Source organism: Phaenicophaeus curvirostris, chromosome 1, assembly GCF_032191515.1.
Source record: "Phaenicophaeus curvirostris isolate KB17595 chromosome 1, BPBGC_Pcur_1.0, whole genome shotgun sequence".
NCBI lineage: Eukaryota > Metazoa > Chordata > Aves > Cuculiformes > Cuculidae > Phaenicophaeus > Phaenicophaeus curvirostris.
Window position 1 is genome coordinate 137,392,766 of NC_091392.1, and position 15,846 is coordinate 137,408,611.

The 15,846-nt window shown below is 41.3% G+C and overlaps 1 protein-coding gene across 2 annotated transcripts; it reads right to left on the reverse strand.

The window, feature by feature from the left end:
• Positions 1-4,640: 4,640 nt before the first annotated feature.
• Positions 4,641-12,752, reverse strand: AKAP17A (A-kinase anchoring protein 17A). Of its 2 annotated transcripts, XM_069875627.1 has the most exons (5): positions 12,595-12,752; positions 11,511-12,253; positions 9,290-9,438; positions 7,972-8,212; positions 4,641-6,553 (listed from the first exon to the last, which is right to left on the reverse strand). In XM_069875627.1, exons 2-5 carry the CDS (start codon positions 12,183-12,185, stop codon positions 5,657-5,659), a joined length of 1,962 nt encoding a protein of 653 aa, XP_069731728.1. In that variant the 5' UTR covers positions 12,186-12,253; positions 12,595-12,752; the 3' UTR covers positions 4,641-5,656. The 2 variants fall into 2 exon arrangements, with proteins under 2 accessions (XP_069731728.1, XP_069731719.1); XM_069875618.1 differs by having other exon boundaries at positions 11,511-12,752.
• Between the last annotated feature and the right edge of the window lie 3,094 nt (positions 12,753-15,846).

Below are 15,846 nucleotides of genomic sequence, written 5' to 3' on the forward strand. Positions count from 1 at the left end.
TAGAATCTAACTACATCTCTACCTCTGCTGTCAAACTTGAACAGCTGCCATAGTCTGTTACATGATCCTACACGCGTACAAGAACTGCCAATGTGATGATCAGGTAGCACTCAGCAGCAATCAACTCTCATTAGATTGCATTTCTAGCCTTGTGTTTCCTGGTAACAGCCCTGTGCTCACAATTTTGGGAGTCACTGCAAAAATTCCTGTTTTCTTTAACAGCTATCAAGATGATGCTTCCAGATAAGATAGCAAATGGGATTTTGTACATGCATACATAATCATGCATATACGTTTATTCCAGGTCATTGACAAGATTACTCTATAAAGGTAAAATCAATTAGCAAAAATCATGGATACGGTCATGACCTTGGTAACCACTTCTTATCAATATCAATTATTTCCAGCAATATGAATCATATTTTATCAAAATTACTTTACCACAGCAGGCAGTAAGCAGATATAAAGCACAACAATAATACTGAAGGGCTTGGCCTTGCCCTTGTGGAGAAGGCACAGTTTCTGTTGAGTAAGTTGCTTTCCTGAGTCACCTAGTACAGGTTGAGCCCAGAATATAAAAAGAAAATTGCAGGCTGAAATGTTGGTAAGTGAAGACACTCATTAGGCCTTTAAATATGAAGAGGAGACATCCTCCTTTAAAGATCAGAACAGGACTATGTGGTAACACTGCTCGTAACAACAAGAACTTGGATTTCTTACCTTTTTGAGGCTCAAGTCCTTCGCTTAACAAGGGCTGCAGGAAAACCACTCCAGGTGACCACTGTCAAGAGCCATGGCAAGGCAGCAGCACATGTGGAGAGCAAGCACTGGCTCCTGCACAACATGCAGAGGCTCAGGAGCTTTGGCTTATAACCTTCCCACCCTTTCCACCTCAGACCTTGCTGCAAGTGATCTCTGATAACCAGGGTCCTCATCCTCAAACAGGAAGAGGCCACACACTATCCTTGCATCATTAGATGACTAATACACTTCTGAACCCTACACATCCTCAAGAGCAAGGTTCATTCGCTCAATCCTATCCTTCTGTCACCTCTAACAAGGAGAAAAGATGTCCATCCTCACTGCTGAGAAAACTCTCTTCCTGTTGCATCATGTGACTCAAGAATGGAAGCAGAACATCAGAAGAAAACCTGGGCATTTCTTTAGACTCAGGAAGCAGAACAGGGCTCAGAGGTCTCTTTCATTGCTGCCAAGGTTTTCCAGCAGGCATGAACATAGCGCTGTATTGTAGAGTTGCATTATCCATGGTTTAATGGGATTTACACCTCATATTTACACCACAGTCCTGCTCACTGAGGCAATTTTTCTGCTACTGAAGGACAAAAGACATACCATTAAAGAGTGGACCTGAGCTTTCCCCAGCAGAGGCCCATCTTAAAATAAGCTTAAAATTAATTGACGAGTATGGCTGCTGAAAGAGCAAGAATTTGGGGAGTATTTGTGCTCTTGGCTTTGCAATGGCCTAGGAAAAGTGCCAGAATTTGAAAGCAGGATGAAAAAATATAGTCAAATGCACGGGATAAGTTTAATACTTCTGGAGGAATAGCTTGTACTGAATGCTTCCATCATCTTCAAGGATTTCTTTCCCCATCTCTAACCTATTCCGCTGGGGCTGCCATGCATTCAGCCAAGATGAAAGCTGACATCCAAGCTTTATCTTTTCAAATAGTTTTTCTTACAGTCTTGCTCACCCAGATCCTTGATACTCCAATAAAAACAGTGAATGAATCTATATTCCTGCTTACAACCCAGAGGAACAAAGCCTCAATACAAAACCCCTTAATATTGAAGAAACAAATAGATTAAGATGTGCAACTTCAATGAAAGGGGACATAAGTAACGCACAGCTCATGACAAGCCTAGACAGACAGTCAGGTTGTTGCTGGTACATAATTCTCACTCACCAGTTTCAGAAGTAAATAGGCAGATACCTTTGCAAACATTTTAATTGGATTGGATTTCTAGAAGCTAAGGGTCTGAAAGTAGAGGTAGATTAGTACCTAGGTCAGAGTCTATCCAATACTTAACCATACCAACATAAATTCAGTGCTTCAGAAATACTTACTAGTTTTGTAAGTCTTTGATAAGTATTGCTAAATACTATACCCTTCAGTTTCCTTAATATTTATATCAGAACCTGAAACTGTTGTGTTGTTTAAGCACTGTCAATTTAAAAATTAAACAAGAACACTAGTGTGGGCTATTGGATCTCCTTCATTAATTAGATCAAAGTTTGTTTATCAAAGTTTGAAGTCCATTTGAAAAGGACATTGCTTTAAAGCAGCTAAACTGGCAAACGACCGACATTAAATACATACCTTCTCATATGAACTCAAGGTCACTCAACAGACATGCAATGAAACGGCAGAATAAAGATCAACTAATTTTTCTGCTTTTAGGCAGCTCCTGAAAGTCAGTCTTGCAAATCCAACCAATCAGGCAAAACGTAACCAATCAGCATCACAACATTCTTCAAGAGTAGGGAAAATTATCAGTAACTTTGGTACTTCAGATTCTAGAAGTCATTATAAAGCCTGTTAGTACCCTAGGTTTTTTCCCCATTTGAAACACAAAGACCCCTAGAACATACTTGATAGAAACATAATGACTTAAAACCAATACAAACAATGAGCAATTGTACTATCAAGATTTATATTCCTTAGATTATTGCACCTGTGAGGTTTTTGCAGTAGTACTAGCACATACCTCAGCCATAATAAAAACCTAAATAAATTATATTTGGCATGGCATAATTCCTATTTGCGGTCTTATTAACAAATTAGAGTTCTGACTCTTTTCAAGTTTCCTTGCAGTTTGAAGCCCGTCGTCAATGAAGACCATAAGCACAGCCTTGTAGAAGTGCCTACCTTGGAAAGACAAATGCCCATATTTTTATTGTTGAGCATGATACATCACAGCATACCCCTATGGTCATTTGGGGTCAGCTGTCCCATCTGCTTCTGCTCCCAACCCCTTGCCCAACTTCATCCTTCTGATACTTAAAGGGCCTATAACAATGATGGAGACAACGCTTTTAGCAGGACCTGTTGAGATGGGACAAGGGTTAATGGTTTTAAACTAAAAGAGGGTAGATTTAGACTAGATATAAGGAAGACATTCTTCACAATGGGGGTGGTGAAACACTGGAACAGGATGCCAAGAGAGGTGATAGAAGCCCCACCCCTGGAAACATTCAAGGTCAGGTTGGACAATGCTCAGAACAATCTGGTCTAGTTGATGTCCCTGCTCACTGCAGGGGGCTTAAGACTTAATAAAGGTCCCTTCCAACCCAAACCATTCTACAATTCCGTGATGCTATGACACTGTATGAGGACAGTGCTGGATTTGGTGTTAGGCTGAATGATTATCAGAACCTATCAGCTGAACATCATCCCCACAATTATTGTCTCTCCCTCAAAAATTGCCCTAAACGTCAAGGATGCTTATGGAATTTTAGGATGGGTTTTGAAATCTGGTCTTGGTGCCTCCTCTGGAGCTAAAAAAAACCCCAAGAAACTATCAGAGTCTTTTTTCGTATTAACTAACAATATCATTTGGATTCTTCTAGTAGGACTCACGAACACTTTCTGATGACCACTACTGCTTTAACTGCTTCAACTCTTGGCAATGACATTGAATTCATAGCTTGATGACTTCCTGAAGATAGCACTATAAACTACCATCTCCCTGATTACTTACAAAATGTATCATCAGACCTTCATCCAACATATGAATCCCAGTGGAAATCCAGAGTAAAAATATACTACAGAAATACTAGTAAGAATCTAATCCTGAGCTCAAAGACATCAGTACTGACACCAATTAAATTTTGCATTCAGTGCTAGACAATACTTTTTTTTTTTTAAGCAGTGTTACCATGACAATGTGTCAGGATTTAAGAGCAAGATAAACCAAACTGCAAGCATTTACAAAAAAGGCATCCCACCAGCCTTATCAAATACTTGCAACCAACATTACACTGGATTTTAGCTAAATGACTATTAAAGTTGAACTTATTTTAAGATTGATAAGGTTTTAACACTTCAGCAAAGACAGCAGAAACACGAGCTCTTCACAGAAAGCAACTGCTCAGAATTCAAGAAATTGGTGGTGTTAGGATGATTAGATTAAGCAGTCTAGGTCTCAGCCCCTAAGACAATGGAGAAACTCACAAGAGAAGTCACAAAAACTGAGAAGTAACATAATTAATGTTAGATCTCTAAAAATGTGAATTATCAGGAAGAGAAAAGAATACCTTTTCTTTCAACAGCTAGTAAATACAAATACTTCAGCAGCATGATCTAGTGAGAAACAAACCCCATATGGATTCACTGAAAGCAACACAGACACACTCAGCCCATCAGGGATCCAGCTGAGCTGTAGCACCAACAGACTCCTCAGGCACCCCAGGAAAGGGATGCACTTTGATTTGATGCATCAGTGTGAGGAAAACAGCATCCGAAGGCTGCAGATAAAGAACACATGTTCTGCTGAATTAATAGTTGGCAGAGCTTAACTATTCAAATGTGTTGAGTGATTTTTTTTTTTTAAAGAAATGGGTTCTCATACAACACTTCTGCAGACTTCAATATCCTGACATATTGAAACAGCAACTTCAGTTCACTGGAAAGTTTTCTTTTTAATTTTACCATAAAAAGGCAAAATAAACTCTTTAACCATAATGTTATAGCTTTTAATATTCCTGAGCTGCATTTTAGAAGCAAAAGTATTCTCAAATGGATTTAACAAGAGACGCTGCAGCTTTACTTTCCACACCACAAGTAAAAATAATTTAGCAAGAAGGCCCCTTTTATGGCTAGCTCTGTCTGTACCTGAAAAAATGCTTCAAGGGGCTCTGTGCCACCTGAAGTGATTACAAAGCCAAGTATGACAATAAATTAACAGAACTTTTCAACCATTTTTACCACTGCTTCTTACATCCTGTATCAGTATGCCTCTCTTACATGGAAAGTATCATTATATAAATGGCATTACACACCAGAATAATTTGTGCCAGAAAGCTTGGCACCATACATACATATGAAGGAACCACAGCAGTTTGAAGGCTATCCTGCATACGTTTATAGTCAGTTTTAAGAATTATATGAAAGTCTTGCGATACATTTCAATGAGCAAAACCTCTACTTTGTTAAATGTGATTTCTTTGAATGCACCAGAAAGCATTTTAAATCGAATCTGTATGTAATAGCTTGCCACCTCTGGAGTTCCCCTAAAATTGGCACCCATGAACTTCTCAAGCCAAACTGGGTGATACAGAGATTAAAACAAAATTGACTAAAATTAAGGTTTAGAAAACTGAAAATCAAGAGAACAGGTCATTTTTTAGTACTGTAGGAACTCGAGCACAAGCACAGGTGGTTATACCTACATTGTGGCAGAAACCTAGAAAGAGACAACAAAGCACGAAGGAACGTCAAACAACTCAGACATCTATTTTCTTGATTTCAGGGACTAAACGTAAGTTAAGCATTGATTGAAACAAACATGTTTTCTACAGCAGTCACACCGATGAGGTCACGTTTACAACTTTCTGGCCCTTCTGTCCAACCCCAGCCTTTCCAAGGAGTCAAGGCCTCCACTATCCACTCCAAGTACTCCTTTGCATACTCAGGGATCAACTCCGGTGCCTTCGTCTCCTGCTCACGCTTCTGCAACTACGACTTCTTTCTCTTCTGTCTCGTTTACGTTCTCTACTGCGAGTTCTTCTGTAACGTGAACGTCTAGGGCTTACACTTCTTCGACGAGGACTTCGGCTTCGTCGAGGACTGTAACTTCTGCTAGAGTGTCTATAATACCTCCTTTCTTTCCTGCGCTTTTCATCCTGATAGCTTGCATCTCTTCTGTGTCTGCTTCTCTCTCGTTTACCCTTACTCTCATCAGTGTTATTGCTGCTACATGAACGGCTCTTTCTTCTTCTTGGCTCTGTGCTACATTTGTCCTGCTCACGGTGCGAGTCCTTCCTGTAGGTATGTCGGTCATAGCTACAGAGGCTCTTCTGCTGCTGGTTAGTGGCGGGAACACTTGGAAGTACCCCAGAACTTCTTTTCTCAGAACACCTCTCAGAGTCTGTGGCATGAAGTTTCTGACTTTCTCCAACATGAACCTTGTCATGAATGTTACCATTCAAGTACTTGCATTGAGTATTTGCACTCTCAGGGGATGCTAATTCACTTTGAGATCCAGTAGCCAGTTTGCCTGTAACAGCCTGTCCTGAGGTAGAAGTGATGCAGCTGGATGACACAGTGTGTGGAACACCAACAGGGGTTTTCAGTGTGTCGGACTGAGATGTTTCAGTTTCTTCTTTGTTTTGATTAACCGCATCCATTTTCTTGCTCAAAAGATTGTTCAGTAGTTTCTCCCTCAGTTCCTTTTCTTTTCTCTGTAACCCCAGTGCCCTCTCTTTTTCCTCTTCCACACGTTTGAGCTCAGCCTCCTGCAGCTTTCGTCTCTCCTCCAGCTGCTGAAGACGAATCTTTTCTTCATTATGTTCCTGCTCCAAAAGCTTTACAGTCTAAAAGACAGTCAAAGAAGGCAAGAGCAAACAAGAAAATATTTATAGACCTGCTCATGCTTCCAAGTTACACCACAACACAAAAGCACCAACATGGGAAGAAATTAAATCTAACAAAAAGAACTTAACTATCTCAAAATAAAATTGTTTTGTCTTTTTTAAAGGGCAAAAAAAACCCCCAACTAACACACAACTGTTGTAAGGTGAAACATTAGAATTAGTCCATAAACTCTTTAGAGCATTAATTTCTCCTAGCTGTTTCACAAGGCAAATACAAAGCTTGGTGTTTATGGCTGCTTAATATGACAAGAGTAACACGCAAGCAACAATAACGTGAACTTTTAAGTATTAGAACTCATTTATCAAGGTCAACATCTGAAGTTTTCAGTCAAGTTTAAAACATTAATTTCTCGTACATGATTACAATCTGTGGTTCTTAAGATGACTTTACAATGAGTCCATAAAAAATAGCAAATAATTAAACACACACACTATGTAGAAACTGATTTTCATTTTGACACTCACTTTAGAAACTGAAAAAGAAGGTTTAAACCTTTTGTTTAACTCTGATGCAGAAATAAGACTTACTGTAGACCTCAAAATTCTGGGAGTAAAAAAAGCAAACTGCTATGTCTTATCAGACAACCTTTCTATTTCACAGCTACAAAATTATAAAGCCTGCAAGAAGTATTTCTCTCTTCTCCAGGTGACCACACAGCACTGTTTAAGTTCTGATTCCAGAACAACTTCTGAGGTACACTGGCATCAAGGAAAAAACAATTGTGCTTTGCCACACAGTTTTTCATTACATAAGGAAAATGCTTAAAGTGCATTAAACATTACAACCTAACATGACTTTATCCAAGCCTTAAGCAAATGACATCCTGTTTCAGTGAAAAATAACAATACCATTAGAGGGATAGAATCTAATGTTTGAAACTTTAGCTGACAGTACTTCTCCTATAGAAAAATCATTCTGCACGTTTTGAGACATCAAATCTTGAAAGCTCATTCTCTGAAACTACAAAGAATAGCTGACAGAAGTGCTGCATGCCAGAAGGGAAACAGCACCAAAACTGGAATTAGAAAGAAGGAGTCTTGCATCTTATCCTCTGCGTTTAGTTCACATTATAATGCTCCATGTTCTTTTCCTGGACTTAAAAGAAAGCCTGCCAATTAGTTTACCTGTAAAAAATGCTATTCAGCATTACGAGTTCAAGTTCACGCTTTCATTTGCCTCTATCATGATTATTTATCGAGGGAGAAATAATGTTTCATTGCATTTTTGGTCTAAGGAATAGTATCTGCAGAGATACTAAATCTATTGTTTTAATGAACAGCACTCCTCATCCCTCTTAAGTCAGCAGAAGGCTTTGTTCTGTTATTCATTAGCTTCTGAAAAGAAATATTGAAGTTACCTTTGCTCTGCTTAGCAGTTCTGCAATTAGTCTAATGGACTGAAGATTTCTCTGAGCTAACAGGAGCTTCCTTTCTTCTAACTTTATCTTCTCTTGCAGTTTCTTCTGCTCTTCAGCTTGAAGCTTTTCAAGTTGCTTTCTGTTTCTACGAACTTCACGATCTTTCTGTTTCTGTTCTCTCTTGCGCAACTTTTCTTCTCTTTTTCTCTCTCTCTCATGTTCTTCAAGCTCTCTCTGCTTCCTAAAAAGAGATTAATATTTTTGTTATCTAAAATTGTACCTGGCCTAGACACCTCCTCTATGTAAAAATATATTTTGTAGTTTGCGTAAATTTATTTCTAAGTAAATGTTGCTGATTACTGAAAAACAGATGTAGAAAACCATAAACATTTTAACCATTAGTTGTGACAGTAAACAATCATCAACCCATCAATATTTAAAAACAAGTTGGAATCCAAACATAATGCATGGCTACAACAAAAAAACAAAAAAAGGTTTTTTAAACCAATTTGTCCAGAGACAATAACAATGCATCAAACAGCTGGGAAAGTCAATCATCATGGTGAGGAGAAAATTACCAAGCCAATTAATAAGCACATGGGTTGGTAGTTCTTCTTTCAGTCATTAGTTCAAAACTGTACCTTATGTAAAATGGTTGAGGGTTTCTGACATCAGGCATCTAATGGCACAACTTTTAGAAAATTTAATATTTTGTAGATTTAATATTTTGAACTGAACATAAGCATGAGCGATGATCTAAATGACCTTACAGTTCCAGCAACTTTAATATCTAAACATTAAGCAACAGGAATTTATAGACATCAAGGCAAATGGACATCATATAAGCTCAGAAATAATTTGCTCCATTCATGTTTATATTCTGAATAGCTTTCCTATGACATTTGCAACAATATACATTTTCTTAAAATGTCACTGTTAAGATATGCTTATATCCTATGGAAAGATACTGACATAAAAAAACAAATGAACTTCATATCAATGTTACCTACTAGTAGAAATAGTGCATAATTTTCTCTTCTTATTTCTCCATTAGAATAACTACGTACCAGGTAAGTTCTCAGCTCCTGAACTTACTGTTTAACAACAACTAAAATACTCCACCAAATCTCATAACCCCTGAATCCAACTTCCTCAGAAAGACCAAAATATTCTCACCCTGTTTTAGGTGCTTTGCTTCAGCTACAGCGGAACTTCGACCGTGTTTAGTTATTTTCTATCTATTGATGCTGATACAAAGGACTAACTACAGATTTATTATGCCTGTTAAAAACATAACTAAGCCACAAGTAATAAATACCTTTCTTCCTCTTTTTGTCTTTCCTCAGCTTCTTTCTCTTTGCGTTTTTGTTCTTCTCTCTGTTTCTCAAGCTCTTGAAGCTTTTGCCTTTCAAGCTGACGCTTCTTAATTGATGCATCACTAAGGTGTTTTGTTGAGTCAAAAGAAACCTTTACAGGATATAATTAAAACCAGTTTAAAGCAAACAAAAAAAAATAATCCCCCACAACCCACACAACCCCCAGCAGTTTTAACCTAGCACAAACTATCCAATTTACAGTCTAGGTACAATCAGAAATAGAAAACCATTTTCAAAACAAAGGGAACTTCTCTGCATGTCCAGAGCAAAACCAGATAACTGGAAATTAAATGCCTGCACACTAACACAATCAGGTATCAGTTGACACTTTTGTGTGTGTTTGACATCCAAAAGTAAATCCCAGTGGGGTTTAGGCCCTGGCTGTCCAGTGTTTTCAACCTGTCAGAGCAGGAACATAAAGAATTCTTTCAAGAGATGTATGCAACTAGGGACTGTATAGCACTAGGAAGAAGTAGGAATTAACTAAGGCTTCCCATTCTAACATTTTGAACCTTCAGCAGAAGAAACAGTGCTCCAACACTCAGTGCCTAGTTTGAGCAAGTGCCTCTCTACCAATTCTAATACCAAGATTTTCAAAATGAGGTACACTAGGCTGAAGCTCCAAGTTTGAAACTGGAAATACTAAAGAAAGGAAAAAAAATACACGCATCTGAGCAGTGAGACCAGGGGAAAAACTCCGCTTCCAGGACATATGAGCACGCCTTGGTCACATCCAGCTGCACACTGGAACAAGACGCCAGCAGACATCGGAGCCCTAGTGTCTTAATCTCCCATTCTAAATAGGCAGGCCGGGATCTGTAATAAATTCCCACAAGCCCACTGTCATGAACCATGAAGCAGAGAACAAGGAGCACAAGGAGCACACACACTAATTCAAGGGCCTAATTCCATGCAAAATGATGTTTCACTAACAAGCTGAATGGACAGACAGGTAGAAACTGAGGTGTCATGGTCTTACATGAAAGACGTGTCCTGACAGCACAGACACAAATCGAGCCTTCTCTCTTCCTTATCAATCCTCAGGGCACCTGCCAGGAAGGCATGCTTCCTCTTGCACAGCCAAACTACATTTGGCAACGCAAATCCCCTGTATATAAATAGTAGCTTGAATTTCACATCGCCTTGAAAGTACAGTTTCTAACCCCAACTAAGAACCTTTAATAACATGATAAAAGATTACAGTATTTTACTTATACTTACTAAACTACAGTTGAGTAAATATTTGCATGTACCTTATAAATAATTGCATGTTCCCACATTACACAACGGAATATTCAAGATTCTTCCTGAAATATATCTGCAAACATTTTACTCAACCAATATAAAAATGCATGAACCACTTCCTCTTATCAGATCAAGCTTTCTTCAGGCCATGCATTCACAGACAAATGCATCTAAACAGACTGCCTCATTCTCTCCTGTCATAGTTGTACTTTCTAAGACAATAAGGTTACAGAAAAAAAGATCTGGAATTTAGTATGTAAATGATATGAACTAAGTATACTGCATTCACAGGAAAGTGTGCTACAGACTAACATCAGAGTTTAAGTTCTTGTGGGACCCTTCTGTATGTGAAGTACACTAATGATTAACTGTATTACACAGGTCTTACAGGCCACAGGCTAATGAACTTCACAGCTTTACGACTCTGATAATGTGGCAGGCTTCATTATCAACAGCAGGCTCTGAAATTCTTCCCTAACATCTTTGTTGATAATGAACACAAGAAAGAACAACATACTTTAATGTGCCTTCTAATGTAATATGTCTGAACTTGTTCAGAATTAAAATTAAGGGAAATGACAAGATTTATCAATAGCCTATTAAGTTCTGATAACCATTTAGCAGGTCATGTTTGAATACTTGGTCCTTCTGTCAAGCTGTATTTCTAGAACTGTCTTGTTAAAAAAAAAAAAGGAAAACCCTACCCACTTTGTTCATGTAGTCTAACGTAACATTTTTCTTCCACCCTTTCTTTTGAAAGTTCAATAACAGCTGTTCCATAAAACTACATTAATGCTGCTAATGTCACCTGTCGTCATCACTACAGTACACAGATCCAGGTTTTAAGCTCTAGGGACATAACATTTAGTTGCATTTGGTCTTTCACAAGTTCCCACAAAAAAGGCTGCAGTTTCTCACCTTTATATTGCAAGCCACTGCTTTGCCATCATCGCCTTTATACATCAGCTTCATCCCTCGCAGGGCATTCATGGCCTTAATGAAACCTGCGTACTCCCGATACTGAACATAAGCTTCAAAATTTAAATGTCCTCCAAAACTGAAAGTGTGAAAATTCCTGCCAGTCATTTCTTCTCTGTAAGGGTCCAGCATGGGTATGTCCACATTACGTATTTCTCCAAATTTCTTGAAAACTTTTATAAGGACTTCTTCACTTGGCTTTTCTGAGCCAGAGTCCTTCGCTGCAAACCACTTACAAGGTAAGCCCTCTAAGTGAATAGTATCTGGCCTCTCCCCTGGCAAAGTTTCATTCATATCTTTTGCATCACGGAAGAACGAATCCCAATCATGTCTGGTAGGAAAGTCAATCTTGTATTCTGCAGCACGGACTTTTAAAATGTCAGAGAAGCCACTCAGTTTTATCGTTTTGCCATCGAGGCATGCCAGAAAAGATTTAACCAAGCTTTTGTTTTCAACCTCTCCTTCAAACCGGATGAAATCCATTGTGCTTTTTGAAATCCGCAGAGTAGAAAACTGATGAGTTTGTACCATCGCTTTCAATCTTTCCATCACTTCCCAATTCGAAATGGATTTTCCTGGTTGTTTCAGCTGAGGAAGTGCCACACTGATGGTCATTTTTGTAATGGGTTTAAGGTATAACCCACAAGGAGCACAGAGCTCTACAGCTTCTGATGTGTCATGAACTATTGTTGCAGCAGCCATAACACAGAAAAAGCACAGAATAAAAAGAATAAAAGATGCAAGTTTAAGTTGCAGGCCAACAGTAGTCAAATAAAATAGCCCTTATTGTAAACAATTTAATTCTTTGGCCATTTAACCATTCCCAAGTTAAAACAACGTTTCTTAATACAATAGTCAAATAGAGAGTTAAAACTGAGTAACATAAACATCTTAAATTACTTTATAACCACTAGTGCCTGTAAGTAAGCAAACCTCAGTAAGGCCTGACAAAAAAACCCCAAGAAGCTGATGACAATCTTAGGAATACATGAGGCTGGTATGTGATGGCTCAGAAAGCAGCTACCCTTTTTAAGGAAGGAAGGGGCTGGTGGAGCGATGTCACACCGCTTTGAAGTCTACTTAACAACCAGTAAACCCAGGCAGACTAGCATCGAGGCAGACCCCAACTTCTCCTGCGGAAAGACTTGGAAGGTGTCTGCAACGACAGAAAACAAAACAAAGCAAATCCTTTTTATTTAAAAGCCGGAAGCCACATCACCCTGCTCTCCGAGTTGCGCTAAGCCACCTCAACAGTGCAAGGTGGGGCAGAGCCGTGAGCCACACGAGAGACAGCGACTGCCGGGCCGCAGCCCAGCGACCAGCGGAGCCTGCACAGCTCCCCTCGGGGAGGGCCCGCAGCCGTCCCCGACCAGAGGCGCCCGGGAGAGACCCCGGGAAGCCGCTAGCGGGGAAGGCCCCAGGGGGCCGGGCCGAGCAGGTTCACCCGCACCCTCCCCCGCCGGCTCCCCCGCGCCGCTCCAAGCCTAGCGGCGCCCCGCCGGCCCCTCCCCGCTCCGCGAAGGGGCCTTCCCGGCGCCCGCCTCACCCGCAGCCCGCGCCGCGTCCCGGCCCCCTCGAAACCGGCCTCTCCGCGCCCCGCCGCGGCCGCTTCCGCTTCCGGCCGGCGAGGCACCTCCCGGCGGGCAGCGGGGCGGGGCGGCCGCTCACCCCGCAGCGGCCCCTGGCGGCGGGGCGGGGGCGGCTCCGGAGAGAGCCCGGAGGTCGGCGAGGGCAACCGCACCTGCCCGCTGCCAAACCAGAACCCCGAGCACCTCATCCTCCCGCCTTTTAAACGCCTCCAGGGATGGTGACTCCGCCGCTTTCCCGGGCAGCCTCTGCCAGTGCCCGATAACCCTGTTGGTGAAGAAATTTTTCCTAATGTCCAGCCTGAATCCCACCCCGGGTGCAGCTTGAGGCCATTCCTCTCGTCCCATTATCTGTCACCTGGGAGAAGAGACCAGCATCTACCTCACTACAACCTCCTTTCAGGCAGTTGTAGACAGTGATAAGGTCTCCCCTCAGCCTCCTCCAGGCTAAACAACCCCAGCTCCCTCAGCCGCTCCTCCTAAGACTCGTGCTCCATCCCCTTCACCAGTTTCATCACTTTTCTGTGGACACACTCTAGGACCTCAATGTCTTTCTTATAGTGAGGAGCCCAAAACTGAACACAGGATTCGAGGAGCGGTCTCACCAGTGCAGAGTACAGAAGGAGAATAACCTCCCTGGACCTGCTGGTCACACCATTTCTGATACAAGCCAAGATGCCATTGGCCTTCTTGGCCACCTGGGCACACTGCTGGCTCATGTTCAGTCACTGTCAACCAACACCCCCAGGTCCCTCTCCTCCAGGCAGCTCTCCAGCCACTCTTCCCCAAGCCTGTAGTACTGCAGGGGGTTGTTTTGTCTCAAGTGGAGGCTTAAAAAGAAATTGACAACTCCTTTTCCGTGAAAGGCTTTGGAAATGTGAGCTTGCAGCCCAGGCAGCTGACTGTATCCTGGGTTGCATCAAAAGGAATGTGGTGAGCATGTCAAGCAAGGTGACTGCGCCTCTCTACTCTGCTCTCATGAGACCTCACCTAGAATATTGCATCCATTTCTGGAATTATCACTTGAAATCGAAAAAACAAAGAGCTTCCAAAATAAGCATCTTGTTTAGAGAGGAGACATTGCTTTTATTCTGTGCAGCGTGCTAGGCTGAAGATCTGCCACAAAACTAGCACACCTACTGAAAACTCCAAAATCAATGCTCAAAATCCCACCTCACTAATACAATTGTTACACCTATCTAATACAAATCTACATTAGGTTACACAATTCTACTTTAACAAAAAAAATGCTTATTTCCTTTACACATCCTTAGTTAGGATAAGGATGTCCTTCAAGTAATCCTTAAAAAATCATGAATTCTCCCTATCTGATATGGCTTTCATCACATGTTTTCAACCTTGAGTCAATTGAGTTCATCCTTTCCTTTAGATTGTCTAAATCCCTGAGCAGAGGCCAGGATGTTTATAGATGGCATTAAGTGTCTGCATCTCTGGGCAGATATTAGGATGTCTGTAGAAGATACCAAGTGTCTGTATCTCTGGGATCAGGATGTTTGTAGTAAATAAACAAGGTAAAGGAGGTGCCCTTGAGTAACAGAATCCTCAGCACAGAAGGACACGGATCTGTTAAAGCAAGTCCAGAGGAGAGCCATACAGATGCTCAGAGGGCTGGAGCACCTCCCATATGAGGACAGGCTGAGAAAGTTGGGGTTGTTTAGCCTAGAGAAGAGAAGGCTCTCAGCAGCCTTCCATTACTTAGAGAGAGCCTACAGGTAAGGGGGAGGGACTCTTTATCAGGGAGTGTAGTGATAAGAAGAGGAGTAACAGTTTTAAGCTGAAAGAGGGGAGGATTAGACTAGGTATCAGGAGAATTTTTTCACTGCAAGGGTGGTGAGGCACTGGAACAGGTTGCACAGGGAAGTCATTGATGCCCCATCCCTGGAGGTGTTCAAGGACAGGTTGGATGAGGCTTTCAGCAACCTGATCTAGTGGAAGGTGTCCCAGCCTATGGCAGGAGGGTTGGAACTTTAAGGTCCCTTCCAACCATTCTATGATTCTATGATAATGTGTTTCTTGTTTTCCCACAAAGACATATGCTGCGTAGTGTGCATATACTCAGTATGTATGAACAGGTGCCTTTCCAATAAGGTAATTTTCTCCATTTTCTTCTAACAGCCTGGGGCACAAGGATGTGGAAACCCTGCCAAAAGCAACCCCAGTGGGGAACAGAGCTGAGGTATATGAGCTTGCCAGCTAGCAAGGAAGAGAGCCTCCAGCTTGCTGCTTACTCTATTTCCAATTGTTCGTGCTTCTTTTGAAAACAAACCCCAACTCTGTATGAAAGAATGGCACAAAACAAGACATAGTTTAGTTGCATAAACATCAATTACTTGTGCTATTTGAGATGCCATAAGATATCCAAATTACACACATAGGTCTGGAAAATATGCCTCATGACTTATAGGAAACTTGACTACACTGTCAGCTAGAGGTTATACTGGATACCCTGCAACATCCCAAATGGCAGTAGGCATGGGAGATAGACAACCGAATTGAGCCTACGGTGTCATCTTAGTGTCTGTGGGGCCTGCATCCTGCTTGACTTTCAGCTGCTGCTGTAGGAGGGTATGAGTCGTCTCAGATTCTAGGTTGAACCTACTGAACTTTAGCCCACACCTCCAATACCGTAGAGCACCTCGATAGACTCTGAGCCCCTATGCCAGGAAGCT

Excerpts from the sequence above, each read along its gene's own strand:
- AKAP17A (XM_069875618.1), bottom strand. The coding sequence starts at position 12,272 with ATGGCTGCTGCAACAATAGTTCATGACACATCAGAAGCTGTAGAGCTC. Across the intron at positions 9,439-11,510 it reads CAGTGGCTTGCAATATAAAG|GTTTCTTTTGACTCAACAAA; the intron begins GTGAGAAACTGC and ends TATCCTGTAAAG. Across the intron at positions 6,554-7,971 it reads AACTGCTAAGCAGAGCAAAG|ACTGTAAAGCTTTTGGAGCA; the intron begins GTAACTTCAATA and ends ACTGTCTTTTAG.